At 44.2% G+C, this 16,662-nt stretch overlaps 1 protein-coding gene across 4 annotated transcripts in view; it reads left to right on the top strand.

The window, feature by feature from the left end:
- The first annotated feature begins 584 nt into the window (after positions 1 to 584).
- LOC144596637 (KH domain-containing RNA-binding protein QKI) overlaps positions 585 to 16,662 on the top strand; it is a 339,874-nt gene continuing 323,796 nt past the window's right edge. Inside the window, exons 1-2 of one of the 4 annotated variants that reach the window (XR_013547640.1) lie at positions 585 to 744; positions 1,498 to 1,522. Coding sequence is in view for 2 of the 4 variants with exons in the window: in XM_078405219.1 (XP_078261345.1) it covers positions 3,202 to 3,343 (142 nt within the window). In the remaining 2 variants the exon portion in view is untranslated. Of the gene's footprint in view, positions 745 to 1,497; positions 1,523 to 2,834; positions 3,344 to 16,662 lie in introns of those variants that run through there. The other 3 variants (XM_078405219.1, XM_078405218.1, XR_013547639.1) reach the window with 3 other exon arrangements.

Consider the following 16,662-nt stretch of genomic DNA (forward strand, 5'->3'; position numbering starts at 1 on the left):
ACGTTTTTTATATATTGTAATTTGGGCATGTACTGAGTACCAAATATGTCTACATTGCATTTTACAAGTTTTTGATATGATGCCATGTAAGATCCAGTTCAAATGGATTAACGGAAGGTTGTTTCGTGTAGACTAGTTGACTGGTTACATATTTGAATTATATATTATTGCGGGGCTGGTATTCATATTTATCATGTTTAATGTGTGGAAATTCAATACTGTTAACTTAAATCATCTTTATTATGTGGAGCAGCCACAACTCAGCGGTTCGCCAGTCTCCTGTAGACATTGCAGATCCATATTTCCATTCCAAGATGTTTGTAGATGTACAATAGCTAGAGCTCATCTTTTGGTAAAGATGAATGCAAGAATAATCAGTCACACTGGAAGAGTGCGAAAATGATTATATCATCTCATCATTTCTTTGCAGGAGACAGCGTGCGGGTCTTCCGCCTGCTTAACTGAAGCGTTTGCAATTTCAGGGATAGAATAATGGTTTTAATGCAGATTAGTAAACTGTAAAACCAGATCACATGGCAATTGAAACTGGCACGGCGTTGCTAAATGCTGACTTGCAAATTGATATGTCGATTCGTGTCTGGAGAAATAGAGACGTGGAAGCAAGGAGTGAAATGATTTGTTGGGCAGTAATTCTGTGTAAGCAAAGTATCGGAAAACTGACCGAGTCTGCCGACAAAAGCAACGTGGACAAATCTATGAAAAGATAAATATTTCCAGAAGGAGGTTTGTAAAAACTACAATGTATATATTTTCCACGCGCTTTGCAACACCGCCCCTGTACATTTCTACATTCCCAAGAAAATACCCCAATTCCACCCACCCGGTCGCCGCCTGATGTGGAGATTTGTTTAATTGGATTTGCTTTATTCTTCATGTAAGATTTTCAGGAAAATGAAAGACGAAATTAAAACTAATTCTGTAGTCCAAAAGACGCCACAGGACTAGAACTCCCCACCGCTTTCACACTCGGACAGCAAATTCCGGAAGCATCCAATTGATAAGTAATTGAAAAATTAATTGTTAGGGATTTTGAGGATTTTTCACTTAAATCAAAAATCCACCACAATCCCATTGATCACGCCACACAGTTTACTGATCACTCTGGTTCGGATATGTCTCGATAGGTACCTGCCAAAGCAGTGTAAAGTTGACTTGTCTGTTATTTGAAACGTTTGAGGCGTTGTATATCAATAGAAACAGCTGATATTTAATCAAAGTTTCGTGTTGGATCACAATCGTGGCAAAGAATTGCTATGTTGTGATGGAACATTTGGAATACGATGTATTTTCAATAAAACGTATTTATTTTCAAATTCCCGGGAACAATATATATTATAGAAACGGTCGCGTCGCGATTGCACGTTGGAGGATTTTGGCAAAAAAAATAGCTGAGCTCTAAAAAAATTGTTTTATTTGTAGAAATGCAAATACGGATGTATTCAAATTACAGCTAACAATGTTGTCTTTATCCGACAGAAAATGTGGGAAGATAGGTCGTTTGGTAAGTATGCAATACCAAATAATATAGCAAACGGTAACCTAGTAGATTTGCGAACACCAACCACTTAGTTGTGGTACATGGGTCTTTTTTTCCTGATTGCCTGGCGGGAGAAAGCACAACTTTTCTCCTTCAAGCGCTAAATAGATAACATTCCATTGTCCTGACGCCGAAGTAAACATCTTTCCTTCAGCACGGCGTCAACTCATCAACCAAACGAATTATTTGCACAAAGAACTGCAAAACAGTTGTGGCTATATCATTGTCACAAAGATAGAGCTGGAATTGTAATGATGGACGGCCGCTTTATAACACATTTATTCCATTTGTCTGGAAATATTTGCATCCCCTTAGTGTATTTTGAAGCAGAGTCGGACGCGCGCTGCCCAATAAAACAGCCAAGCTTGGAACAGGTAATGTAAACTCTTGCGAATGGGAGCTTTTTTTGACAAGTAACACAACTAAAAGAAGGATCTGGAATACTTAAACTTTATTTGACAATTTCACACTCTAAAACAGAAAATTAATATTAGATTAGATGCAAAACTATTTGTATGTAATCTAAACGTAAACTATTTTGCAGTAAAATGATTTAAATAAAATATTTGCAAGAACAGAAGGTGTGATCGAAACCATATTAGAGATGAGAACGTGTTGCATTTCTCATCCATCGAGCCTAGAATTAATTATATCGCCTGACAATATACTGTGTTACTTTCCATGGGAACAGTTGATGAAGTGTAGATTTTAAACAAACAAAGCTGAAGAGTTCCTTCTTTACCCGGTTTCTGTTTCCGCGTGTGCAGGCATGCATTCATTAACGCAATCCCTCCACATCTCAGCACCAACTCAAAAGGAGAGAGAAAGACTCATGAATATTTAGGCTCCTTCGCTACCTTCCATCCAAAGAAACAGGTATTTAGCAGCAAACACAGCTCATAGTTTTTTTTGCATATGAATAAGCTGATTGTGCGGGATACAAAGGCGTACAATAGCAAGTGGAAAGTGAATACAAACCCACATCTCTCGGGGGTAATTCATCTGTCAACTATTTCAGCGCAGCGCTACTCCGCATCGCAAATTTCCCGTGCCTCACAGTGCGCAGGCGCACAATCTGGGCCCGGGCCCGGGCTCCGCCCCCACTGTCCCTCTCGTCCAATCAGAAGCTCGGTGTGGTGGCCTCTCGTTTTTGCTCAATCGCAATCTAGGCGGAACTTCCACGACGCCTGCGCGGAATCTCTCTCCATCCCACTCACCTGCGCGCGCACGCGGGGGCACCGGCTGCTCGCGCGTCACATGACCAATTCAATTCCTCCCTCCAACTGCTCTCCCTGAGGCTGTGACGGCGTCCGAGGGCTGAGCTCGAGCCATTGGAGAGCCGTTAGTGCACGAGTGATTGTGTCAGTGTTGAAGCGGCGCGCCTCGCGGAGCAGAGCACGACTTGCAGCGCTCCCGCAGGATCAGAACCAACAGACGGACAAAAATAAAACCACCAAAACAAAAATTGAGAGAGAAGCAAGCAAACCCACAGAAGGAGGGAGGAGAGGGAGGAGGGTGAGGGAGGAGGAAACAAATTCTAGAGAGAGAAAGAGAGTCTTGCAACGCCAGAACTTTCCTAAGCTCCTTCGCGCGCGCGCGCGCGTGTGTGTGTGTTCTGGGGAAGGGGGGAAGTTTGTTAGAATATGGTTGGGGAAATGGAAAATAAGGAGCGACCAAAACCGACCCCGGACTATCTCATGCAACTGATGAACGACAAGAAGCTGATGAGTAGCCTGCCCAACTTCTGCGGCATTTTCAACCATCTGGAGCGGTTGCTGGACGAAGGTAGGGGGAAGCGGGGTGGGGACATTCCTCCACACATATGTCAACGCATGTTAACGGGGTGAGCGCTTGTGTCAGCGGCATCTCCTCTGCATCGCTGCCGGGGTTAGTTTGTTTGCACCCGTCCGCTGGGGAGGGGAGGGGGGGTGGCTAGGCTTTGTAAACACAAGAAACTGCAAACTCGCATATTTGCAAAGGCTGCGTAATTTAAAACATTTGGGGGAAGGGGGGTGTCACTTGAGAATTGTAGAGCGCGAGTATTAGCACGGTGGAGTGCCGGGCGTGGACGTACATTTCACGTCTTGTTTCGCATCGGGTGGCGGCGATTACAAATCCATGGAAAAGATGGGTTGGGGGGTGGGTTATAAGACTGAAGCTACAACGCCCCAAAATGCATGCAGCCAGAGCTCCTACGGAAGGGGGATTGTATGCCAGTTGGGTCACCGCCGGACGGTGCTGGAGCCTCCGGGCTCGCTGTCCGGTGCATCCCGGTTGGAACAGCACCGGGCGGCCAGGTACACGGCTGCACTTCCCCACCACCAATGTGATTTTGATTTTATTAAGAGGCTGTGATTGCCATGGTGGAGAGGGTTCCCGCTGTGGGAGGCAAAGAGGAGATTGACAGATTCGCACAGAAGAAGCTGGGGGACGTGGAGTTGGTTCGGGTACAACCTGGCCAAGGGCAGCCAGCTTCTGGTGCAAAGGAGGGGATGCAAAGACCCCGAGAACACAGAGCGGAAGAGGGAAGGGGGGGGGGGGGGTTACAGACGAGGAAGTGGCAATCCTGGGGTCAGATCAACCCCACTTATCCCCATTGTGATCTATGGGTGTTTTAGTGGGAAAGGCACGGGGATTGATTTATTTTACGTGGTTGAAGAAATTAGTGCTGTCCTAACAGTGATTGTTGGCCGAGGCTTGAGCTTCATGGGCCGCGTAGGTTGGTTAAGAGTTGTAATATTCATGTTATACTTGCGGAACTCGTCCCCTATTGGCATTCTAATATTTAAATCGAGGTTGTCTATATTGTGATCCTATTTTGCTTCGCACCACATGAAGTAGATATTGCGCCGAAATGTGGAAAGGCTGCAGTATCATAAAGGCATCGTAGTGCCGAACGGCCGAGATAAGATTAATTTGCTTCGATCCAAGGATCGCAAAGATGTTGTGCTTTATCGCAGGCAAATATTTAGGGTTTTCGTCGGAAAGGGTTCGCGTAGTTTAAAGAGGAAGTCCTAGCTGAGGGAGTTGCGTTTAACTTTGTAGTTTCAGTGGAACAGTTCAGATTTCGTCTTGCGAAAAGAGAACCGGGGCGAATTAGATTAGGGAAGGGAGAATAAACAAACATGTAATCGAGACCTGCAGTCGGTTGAAAGGGGCACTTTCGCATCGATTTTCCTGCTCTACATTAAAACAAAACTACTGGGGCGGATGTAAATCCAAAAGAATAGTTGTATAAGGGGGAACTAAATATTGCGAGGAAGTAGTCTTGGGTATACTTGCCTGGCGCTGTATGGTATTCATAAATTTGATGCAAATTTTAAAGTGAAAAGCATTAACGTTACATTCGTTAATCGTTTCGGTGTATATTTTCGCTTTGAATCCGCACTGCCAAATAACTAATGCAACTATGCGACGTTTATCGAAAATCACTCAAATAATGAACTATTGCACTGTCAATTCCTTCCACCAAGCTGGGCGTCAGCAAAAGACATCCACGACCCTTGAGTTCAGTGTCCTTTACAACACGACTTAGGAGATTTCTCACACAGCATCTGTTCATACCACCAATTCCGCAGAGACAATGCTAGGCAACTAGGACGAGGTTGGAAAGTATTTCCCTTTTTTCGAAAAGGAAAATATGAACTAAAGTGGAGAGGAAATGCCTGCAGAGTTGAATCGCTGTTCTGCTTCAACTTTTCAACGGTTAGAAGCCAGGTCACATTCAGTATCTAACGCCGCTGTTGCTTGCATAAATCTATCAAACTTTGTGAAAGTTCCACGTTTGAACGCTAGGGCGTGCCAAATCTTTCACTATGAAATCAGCGAGGCGTTGTATCAAAGCCCTCTTGTTACTTGCGAAACAAATGCACGCAGGGTGACTGACATTTGTACATAAGACACTAAACAGCCATCAGAACAACACTCACGACAATCATTTGCTCTCAGCCCTTATTGCAATTCTTTTTTTCCATGCCCATTTGTTCCGCAAACGTGCCTGTTTCGCATATCAAAATATTTACATTTCCCTCTATAATGAACTGAATCGATTCGAACCAACATATTAGAAGTGTCAGTCTCCTTTGTCTACTACATAAATTAATCTGCTATTAACAAGGTGCCAAAATAAACATAATGTTGGTGTTGACATGCTATCCAGGCAAATCAAAGCCTTAAGGCAGTGCAAAAGAGAAAAGGAACAATGTGGAAAAAAGTGTTACAGGTACAGAGAGAGTGCATATTTTTTTTAAAGTGCAAGGGCTGCAACAAGATAGATTGGGAGATCAGGAATTCTTCAGCACATGAGGGCTGTTCAAGGGACTCTAATAACCATGGGGAAGGGGGTATTCTTAAATCTGGTGGTATGTACTTTCAAGCTTTTGTATTTTCTGCCCAATGGGTGAGGGGAGAGAGAATGGCCGGGGCATGAGTAATCTGTGATTATGTCAGCTGCTTTCCCGAGGCAGTTGACACAAAGATGGAGTAGATGGTGGGAGGGTTTGTGATGAACTGGGCTACATTCACAACACTTTGTAATTGCTGTCTTGGGTAGAACAGTTACCATACCAAGCAGTGATGCACATGGATAGGATACTTTCTAATGTGCATCTGAAAAAGTTGGTAAGAGCTCCGCTCATTCAACATTTGCAGTAAGATGCTGCAGATGTTTTATCGATTGGTGGTGGCCAGTGCCATCTTTAATGTGGTTGTGCGCTGGGGTAGCAGGATGAAGGCCAAGGACACCAACAGAATCAACAAGCTCATCAGGAAGGTTGCCTCCGTCCTGGGAGTGGAGTTGGATTAATTGGAGGTGGTCTTGGAAAGGAGGATGCTCCTCAAACTGTGGAGCATCTTGGACAAAACATCTCACCCCATCCATGACACACTGGTCAAACTGAGGAGCACCTTCAGCAGCAGACTGGTCCCACCAAGATGCAGCACAGAACGCCACAGAAGCTCCTTCTTCCCTGTGGCTATCAAACTCCAACACCCACTTCTGTTGTGGGGTAGACTGACTCCTCCCCCTCCCTGCAATTTTGCCCTCATCCTGGACTTTTACACTCGATAATTTAATTTCATGTTTGTGCAAATTACATATGTGCTGTGCAATAACTGGTCACTGAAATTTCATTATTATAATAATGTACATGACACTTTCAATGCCTTGTAAATGTATCTTTTCAATGGTGGCTGACCAATTTCCCTCAGGGATAAATAAAGTTGTATCGTAAGAGTCATTGAAGGCATGCTTACTTGGCTGTAGCATCAATGTAATTGGAACAGGGCAAATTGGTGATATTTACACCTGGGAGCGTGAAATTGCCCACCATCTTCAAATCATTGTTGTTGCAGATGTGGGTGTGTACTCCACCCCACTTGCTGAAGTCGATGATCAGCTCCTTCATTTTTCTCATACAGAGGGAGAAATTGGTTTCTTGACACCATGCTACTAAGCTCCCTATTTTCCTCCCTATTCTCTGACTCGTCACTGTTTGAGACTTGGCCCATGATGGCATCATTTGCAAATTTGTTAATGGAGTTAGAGCAGAATTTGGTGGCATAGTTGTGAGAGTATAGGGACTTGCAGCCTTGCAAGGCACTGGTGTTGTGAATTATTGTGGAGGATGTTTTGTCAGCAGTCTTTACCTATCGTGTTCTGTATGTCAGAAAATCAAGGGTCAGGAAATCAAGGAACCAGTTGCAGAGGGGGCTGCTGAGTCCAGCAGTTTGGAGATGAGTTTGGATGGAATTATGGTGTTGGAAGTTGAAACTGTAGTCAATAAATAGGTATCTGACATAGATGTCCTTGTCATCCTGATGTTCCAGAGATGAATGTAGGGCCAGGGAGATGGTATCTGCCTTGGACCGGTTGCTGCAGTAGGCAAATTGTTTGGACCAAGGCTGGCTGGGAGGCTGGAACTGATGTGCGCCATGACCAACTTCCTGAAGCACTTCATAATGATGATATTCTATAGCTTGCTTGTATGATATTAAGAAGAATTTATATTCATTTTCTATGAATCTATGTATCTCACAATCTATGAATCTCAGTTCTCCATCAAATATGGTAGAAAATTCATTGAAGTCATTGTGGGTTAAGTTCTTGACTATTGTGGGGTAAACTGCATTCTGTGATATTCTGTTAACCAATATAGTACTTAAGAATTTAATTCCCAAAAGTATAAATTAATGTGCTGATGAGCTATCATTCCACTAGTTAGACTAAATATGGAACTCGTGCATTGTCAGGACTAAACTGTGCTGGGGGAATAATTGTGTCTGCCTTATTGAAAGAGTTTCTGATAACCTTCTGGATTTGCTCTTGAACAAATTATTTTGTGCATGTCAATGTGATGTATGCAGATCATTTAGATATACAACTGCCTTTATGCTTGGAGGCTTGGGAGAAGGGAAACGTCTGCAAATCTAAAACTAGTTTGTTTGTTTGTTCCTGAACTACAGCCAAAACGGTACATGATAGCATGACAATTTTAGGTCCACCTTACTCACCCTCATCCCTTTGGTGCTAATGAAAGAAGTTTCATTGAAATTGGTGTTATATTTTTAAAGTTATTCACATTTTAAAGTTTAAATCTATCTCCTACGGAGGGAGGGATGGGGTGGGTGGAGGGGGGGAGGAGGGAGGATAAGGGGAGTTGAGTGGGGAGGGGAGGGTGCTGCACCAATGCAGGAGAGGTTTGGGCCCAACTTGGTCTAGTAGAATATATTTTCTTAAATAAGTTTGAACATTCTATAACTGAACTTTTAATTTTTTTTAAATACAAAGTACAAACCATGAATTTTAAAATGTCAAGCACATGGAACAGGAGGATTTGAGCCAACAGCACTCGGGAGAAACATTTTTCTAAAACTCCAAGGTTGTTTTAGTTTGTTTTCCAGTACCCAATAGATTCATTCGTGTCTAATATATGTGTGTGATGGAGAGATTTTGTGATGCTTGCATTTTGGAAATGGCTACTTTTAATACATTTTGATATTTAGCAGGAGGATGGAGTTATTAATTAAATATACCTTTTAAGTAGTTGCTAGTCCGATTTGTTCCAATTGTGCCAATATGAAAGCTCTGTATTTCTTTGCAGCAAAACTAAATTGTCAGTGTTAATATGTAGGGATTGTTGAACGTTGGCTTTTTAAAATATACTAGACAAAGTGGACCCGTTGGGCCCAAACTTCTCCTGCATTGGTGCAGCACCCTGTCCTTCCCCTTTCTCCTCAACCCCCTCTCCCTTCTCCCCCACTTCCCCCTCCTTCCTCCCCCTCCCCTCCTTTTAAACTTTGAAATGTGAATAACTTTTAAAATATTTCAATGAAACTACTTGCATTCTCACTAAAGTGACAATGGCGAGTAAGGTGGGCCTAAAATTGTCGTACTATCGTGTACCGTTTTCGCTGAAGTTCAGTCACAAACAAGATAACAAACGAGAGTTTTAGTATATAGATTTCACATTGACTCTCCCTAATTTAAAATCTTCAGTCTCAATTTTGAATAATTCCATTTTCCTTTTGCCTCTCCTGCTTGTATAACTTCTTACAGGCCTGCAGAATCTAGAGTATGTGGCCCTTTTACCGTTCAGAATTCTTATTCATCTTTGTGCACCATTGGCAGACATGCCATCACCCGCCCAGATCTTAAGCTCCAGAGTTTTCCATCAGTTATTTCTATTTCATTACTTCTTAAAAATATATATTTTAATCAAGATTTTAATTTTCTGCTAGATCTCCCTTTTGATTAGTGACAGTAGTTTTGTCTGATGTGTACATCTGTGAAGACCTTGGAAGTAGGTGAAACGGGGCCTCAACTTGCAATATGCTGACCAAGAATTAATTTGCCGCCATTTGGGATGCTTCATTAAGTCAACGGTGCAAAGAAATGTAAAGTTATTGTAATCTGTTTACTGGTTTCTTATTCCTTTCCAAGTTTTAGCTGCTATGGATCCGTTGAGTCCAAACTTCTCCTGCATTGGCCTAGCACCTTCCCCTCCACCCCCCCACTCACCCACGCCATCCCCCCTCAACCTCCCTTTTTGTGAGTTTGCTGGCATCAAATTAATTTTGTTTAATACAGCAATATTTGAGCCAACTTTGAATGTATTCAATACACTGAATAACATAGAACTGCGTATATGATACCAAATGATCTTGGATTTTGAAACCATCTCAATAATTCAATATTTTCAATATCAATCATTCAAATAAATAATTGTGGGTGAATAAAATTGGTTTATTTCCCTAATTTGTCGAATGTGAGTTATAGAAACATAGAAAATAGGTGCAGGAGGAGGCCATTTGGCCCTTCGAGCCAGCACCGCCATTCATTGTGATGATGGCTGATCATCTACAATCAGTAACCCATGCCTGCCTTCTCCCGATATCCCTTGATTCCACTAGCCCCTAGAGCTCTATCTAACTCTCTTTTAAATTCATCCAGTGAATTGGCCACCACGGTCTCTGTGGCAGAGAATTCCATAAATTTCCAATTCTCTGGGTGAAAAAGTTTCTTCTCACTGAGGTTTTAAATGGCCTCCCCTATATTCTTAGACTGTGTCCCCTGGTTCTGGACTCCCCCAAAATTGCGAACATTTTTCCTGCATCTAGCTTGTCTAGTCCTTTTATAATTTTATATGTCTCTATAAGATCCCCTCTCATCCTTCTAAACTCCAGTAAATACAAGCCTAGTCTTTCCAATCTTTCCTCATACGCCAGTCCCTCCAGCCCAGGGATTAACCACGCTGCACTCCCTCAACAGCAAGGACGTCCTTCCTCAAATTAGGAGACCAATACTGCACACAATACTCCAGATGTGGTCTCACCAGGGGCCTATGCAACTGCAGAAGGACTTATTTGGTCCTGTACTCAAATCCCCTTGTTCTGAAGGCCAACATGCCATTAGCTTTCTTCACTGCCTGCTGTACCTGTACGTTAAATCATGATGTTAAATATTCAGTAGCAGTTTAAGGATATTCAATACTCTTAAGATGTAGAATTCAATTGCTAAAGCTACTCTAATAACATGCAAAGTTGTAATTAGTAATACTGTATCTGAACTTGCTATTATAATTCCAATGACTTTAATGAAGGCTTTAGACGTTCCTGCTTGTAGATAAGAATAGTCATGAATTGGCAGCTTTACGGGATGCACTACAAACTCAATAGTGAAAAGATAATTATTTGCCTAGAACTGGATTGCAGCTATTACTCTTACAAAACAAATGTCGTTTTTAGCATTAATGTCAACTTGAAAAAATAGCGGCATTGGCCATAATCCAGTATGGAATTGTGGTTTACATCCAGAATTAAGAACCAAAATGGGATCTACTTCAGTTTGGTACAGTTCCTGACGCTTTATTGTACAGCAGTCAGAAGGGCATCATCCTTTAAAAGAATACTTCCCATGGCAACCACACAGCAGCAAGACTCATTATGTTTGCCATGGAGGAAACAAAGGCTGCAGGGGAGAGGGAGGTAGTTCCCACAGTTACTCATATGGATATCCAAGCCCTGGTCAACAAGATATATGCCAAGAAGAAGGTCCTTTGTGTGTGTGTGTGTGTGTGTGTGGGGGGGGGGGGGTAAGTGGAAAGGGGGGGGGGTGGCGGGTGGGTGCAAAGTGGCAAAGTGAAGGAATAGGCAACCAGTTCATCTTGGAAAGGATCTGACAAGAAATGGCCACACAATCTGTACACAAAGGAGCAACGCTTAAAGAGAATTCATGTCCCCACAAATATCAAGGTGATCTACACACCTCTGTTTACACTTTTTGATGGGGATCCTCACTGGAAAATGCTTTTTATGCAGATATGCATGTGCTATGAACAACATGCTATTCAGCAAGAAATAGCGATTCAATAGAAAAGTTTTTAACTAATTTGAATCATTTCTTGTCATATGTTATAAATACTGATGGACATGAAAAGTGGGATGTTAGGAATTTTCACTATTTCGTTTTTGTCTTTGTTTCGCCTTTCCCCATCTAATTGTATTATGTTGTTGGAAATGGTCGGAGAATGGATGAAAGAGGTATGTAACCTCCGCCCCTGGTATAAATAAGCAAGGCTTTGTATCGGCCCTTTGTGTGGGACCACGAGGGACAAAGAGTATGTAACCATACTCGGGGTTGTTCTCCCGCATGAGTGAATAAAAAGGAATTGCTACTTACTTTAGGTGATTAATGTGTTTTTGTTGTCTGATAGCGCGGATAGAACTTTAACATTGATGTAGTCGGCAGGATCTTGCTGGGACAGGTGCCGACGATGGAGTAAGGGGCTGCGGTCTGGCCGGGACCTCGACGGGAGTTAAAGTACACTATCGGATCCATTGAGTCTGAACTCCCGAGCGAGTTCCCGGGAACACCGTGTTCCCTTGTCTGAGGTAGATCTGGTTCCCTGCTGAGACCTTTATAGAAGACAACACCAGGTAAGAACATTTTGTGAATTGGGCAGTTCAGACTGCGAAACCGGTTTCTGGGAGAGTTCTGCAGGAACTGGGGTCTGAGTGAATTTGTCGAAGAAAATTTTGTGAATTGAGCTGTTCAGACCAGTGAAACCAGTTTCCGGGAGAGTTCTCTGGGAACTGGGGTCTGTGTAAATTAGTAGTAATAAGGAGGGCTGAAAATGGGACAAGTCCTGGATAAGAGTGATGGTGGAGCTCCAGTACAGCACATGTGTTACTTAGACCCAGAAAAACATAAGGATTTATAAAGAAAAGAATACGGTTGGCCAACAGAATAATAAACAATTGGTAATGCAAAAACGGAAACCTAAGCAAAATAACCCCAGTGGCCCCTTGTCTGGCATGGCAACCCTGTTTATCGAAGAGGGGATGAGGAACAAAGTCGGGAATGGGGTAGGCCACCTTCCCCTTATGCCCCTGGCCACCAGCCCCTCGGAGTAAGAACTCCCCACTAAGATCCCGTTGGGGGGCTACGTAAGCCCCACAGGAAAGGGCACCCCCAAAAGAAGATGATACCAATAGCAACTAGGAAATTGAAAAGAAGGACGATGAAGAAAGGGAAAGGGCTGAGGTAGAAGAGGAAGGAGGAGCAGTAATTGAATCCATCAGTGAGAGAATGAAACAAAAAGCCAAAGAAAACACGAGAGAAAACGAGAAAAAGGCCGAGAACCAACAGAAAACTAAAAAGACTAAAAAGATAATGCCAACGAAAGCAATGCCAAATCCATTGGCTGGACCCGGACCAAATGATCCGCCGGCAGTCATGCATGTATACACCCCATGGAAGCCGCAGGAAATGCTGTTAATCTCTAAAAATGCCCCAGACCGCATTAAAGACCCACCAGGATTTGTGAACGACATACAATTAACGAAGCAGCCACGAGGGATGTGTTTGCCCTAACGTCTGCCATCCTAAATCCCACTGAGGGGGCGAGATGGAAAACCCTCCTATGTGCAGCAGCTTGGGAAACTTTTGCAGCATTACACCAAGACAATAACGGAAGAATCAAGGCCATGCTCGCTGCCCAGACCCAATGCCTGAAACGACCCATTGACATGGGCAAAGTCCTCGAATGTCGACCCTTACTCAAGGAATCGGCACATGATTTCTTGGAAAGGTTTACAACGGCATATCGCATCTCTGCAGGAGATGAAACCTTTAACCAAGATCGACAATCTGCACAGTTTAATGCAATCTTGATGCAATGCCTCCCCGCGTGAGTAGCGACACAGATCAAGACTAACCTGGACTGAGCTGACAATATCCAGGACTAGCAACAGCAGGCGGTTTGCATTCTGGAGCAGTAGAAAGGATGCTGACCCCTCAGTAGTACCTAAAGTTAAGTATGTCCATGAGGATGAATATGAAGCTACATCCCGCTGCACCATGCTGCCCATCAGGCAAAATAAACCAAGGGGGGCGATGGGCAGGGCGCGATCAGTCACGCGAAGACTGGGAGGACCGCCGACCTGCGAGATGTGCACTCCCGGATCATCAACAAGGACAGCGAGGCCGCTGCTTTAAGTGCAATGCCCGTGATTGCCCAACCAAGCGCCGTAACAATTGGGGTCACGTTCAACGCACCCCATATACCATGGTGCCATGCAAGCTCTGGCGACAAAAAGGACTGGTTTCGCCACACGTTAACACCTCTGTCAATTCGGGACTAACAGCCAAAGAGATGGGGTTCTTGGCTTATCAGCTGGAAAGCCAGGCAGATAAATGCAAAGGAGGCATATAATGCTACCCACAAGGAACAATTGAATATTGGAAACAACCCCAATGTGATCAGGGGTAAATACAGCACCACCAGCTACGGGCCAGTGCGCCGGTAACAGACCAGATTTGGTTACAAGGTAGGGCGCACTAATTGTGCCCCTGTTAAGGTGGCCTTACAGCCCAACGTACGACTGCCCTCCACCCCCCAATATCCGCTAAAGCCTGAGGCCAATGGAGGCATCCAGCAACTCGTTGCCTCCCTCCAGCGACAGGGCATTTTGGCCCCCTGCCACTCGCCATGCAACGCCCCCATTTTCCCTGTCCAGAAACCAGGACGTGCGGAATGACCCTTGGTGCGAGACACGGGCGATCAACAAAATCGTTGCTCCTACGCATGCGATTGTACCAAACCCCGCTAACATTTTAAGCCAGGTGCCGCCGAGCTTCACTATGGTCGATCTACAACACACCTTTTTCGCCGTACTATTACATCCAGATAGTCAGTATCCTTTTGCCTTTACTAATGAGGGCCAACAATATACCTGGACACGATTGCCCCAGGGATACATCCATTTGCCCAGCATATTCTCCCAGGTATTGGGAAAACAACTTCAGATCCTAAGGCTGCCCCCCGGCTGTCGTTTCCAAGTGGAATATGTCAGTGACCAGGGAAGAAAAGGAATTAAGGAGGTGGTGGGAGGACAGCATGAAACATCAGAGGTTCAAAGGACTTGCTGATGCACCTTGTGAGTTGGGTCGGGAAATGGTGCGAGCGGGCATATGTCGGCAGGTAATTCCATTCACATTTAGTTTACAATGCCATCTGTGGCTGCTCAAGGAATTTCTACTGAGGTCTGGTAATTTTGTTTGGAGTACAGGAGGGGGGGAGAGGGCAGACCATCAGTTGCTGGAAAATCGATGTTCAACCTTTATAGTTACTGAAGAGCTAGATTCTTAATAAAAGCAGTTTAGGGGCATAATCAGTCAATGGGTGTCTTTATTTCTATAGTAGGGATAATGCTGGCAAATACCACTGCCTGGAGTGCTATCTGTTCTGCACTAAAATAAAAATAGGCAAAATCATTTCTTCAGGAATGCAGTGCCTGGCTGACCACTCTGTGGAAGCATTGAGCGGAGAGTTGCGCAACGTGCAGAGAGCTGCTGTGACCCCTTGGGAAAATCCTACTGTGAGGAAGTTGATCTTGGGCTTCAAGAGGAGAGCAGGCACACTAAAGAAAGTAGCCAAAGGGCTTCCTGCAGAATGCCACGTACTTCATGTCGGCAGCCATGAAAAATCTGAGTGTAAGATGAAGATCTGATTCGTGTTTCTGAAGACTTTGGGAATAGGCACTAATGAGAAGGATATGTTTTTGTCCTTTTATCCAAGGTCCTGGCTCATCCTGGGTAGCTGTAACAATGCCTCCCATAATGCAACATGGTTGTCATTGTCACTATTGAGGCTATTGAGGTATATCTTTTTGTTGAACCATCCGTAGATTTGGGGAGATGAGTGAGTTGCCTGCAGTTAGTGCTGGAGCTGCAGGTCAGGTCTTCTGTTGTCAGCAGAGTCCCTTTAAATGTTGAAAAAAGTGATAAGCTAGATGGATGAGGTTGTTGGAGGTTCATCATTGGAGCCTCAGGGCTACACTGTGGGAGTTCTGCAGATCTATGTCACAGAATCTTAACCTACTATGTCAGTGACGTTCCATCATCATGTCTGAAGAGGGGATGTTCATTGATTGCATAAAGTTCAATTTCATTTGTAACCTCTCTTCAAATGAAGAGGTTTATCCCTCCAATAATATAGAAGCCTGAAGTGGTTTTGGAGGTTTTCAGGGACTTTTTAAAGTATCATGTAGGATCTATTGGAGAGTCAAGACAGAGAAATAAATCTGGAGATGTTAATTAGAAATATAGTAAGCAAAATAAATAGGCAATGGAAACAAAGGCAAGCAGCAAATGGGGTCAGAGCACATAGAAATGTTCTAAAGCATAAAAATGTTCTATATCTCTAAACGCACTGCATCTACAGCGAAATGCATGAATAGCCACAACTGGATTCTGTCCTCAGGATCTGTCCCTCTGCACTGTGCTGGCTACTGAAAATCACAACAGTAATTTTCTTTCAGGATAGACACAAAATGCTGGAGTAACTCAGCGGGACAGACAGCATCTCTGGAGAGAAGGAATGGGTGACGTTTCGGGTTGAGACCCTTCAGATTGATGTCAGGGGAGTGGGTGGGACAAAGATGGAATGTAATTGGAGACAGTAAGACTGGTGGGGGAAGTGGGAGGGGATAGAGAGGGAAAGCAAGGGCTATTTGAAGTTAGAGAAGTCAATGTTCATACCGCTGGGGTGTAAACTACCCAAGCGAAATATGAGGCACTGTTCCTCCAATTTGTGCTGGGCCTCACACTGAGAATGGAGGAGGCCCAGGGCAAAGGTCAGATTGGGAATGGGAAGGAGAGTTGAAGTGCTAAGCAACCAGGAGATCAGGTGGACTGAGCGGATGTGTTCAGCGAAACGATCGCTGAGCCTGCTCTTGGTCTTGCCGATGTAGAGAATTTGCCACCTTGCACAACGGATACAGTTGATGAGGTTGGAGGAGGTGCAAGTAAACCTCTGCCTCACCTGGAAAGACTGTTTGGGTCCTTGTTTGGAGTCGAGGTGGGAGGTAAAGGCACAGGTGTTGCATCTCCTACGGTTGCAGAGGAGGGGGTGGTTTGGGTGGGAAGGGACAAGTTGACCAGGGAGTTGTGGAGGGAACGGTCTGCGGAAAGCAGAAAGGGGTAATGGGAAGATGTGGCCAGTAGTGGGATCCCGTTGGAGGTGGTGAAAATGTTGGAGGATTATATGCTGTACGCAACGGCTCATGGGGTAGAAGGTGAGGGCAATGGGGCCTCTTGTTACGAA

This window comes from Rhinoraja longicauda, chromosome 9 (genome assembly GCF_053455715.1).
Source record: "Rhinoraja longicauda isolate Sanriku21f chromosome 9, sRhiLon1.1, whole genome shotgun sequence".
Classification (NCBI taxonomy): Eukaryota; Metazoa; Chordata; class Chondrichthyes; order Rajiformes; family Arhynchobatidae; genus Rhinoraja; species Rhinoraja longicauda.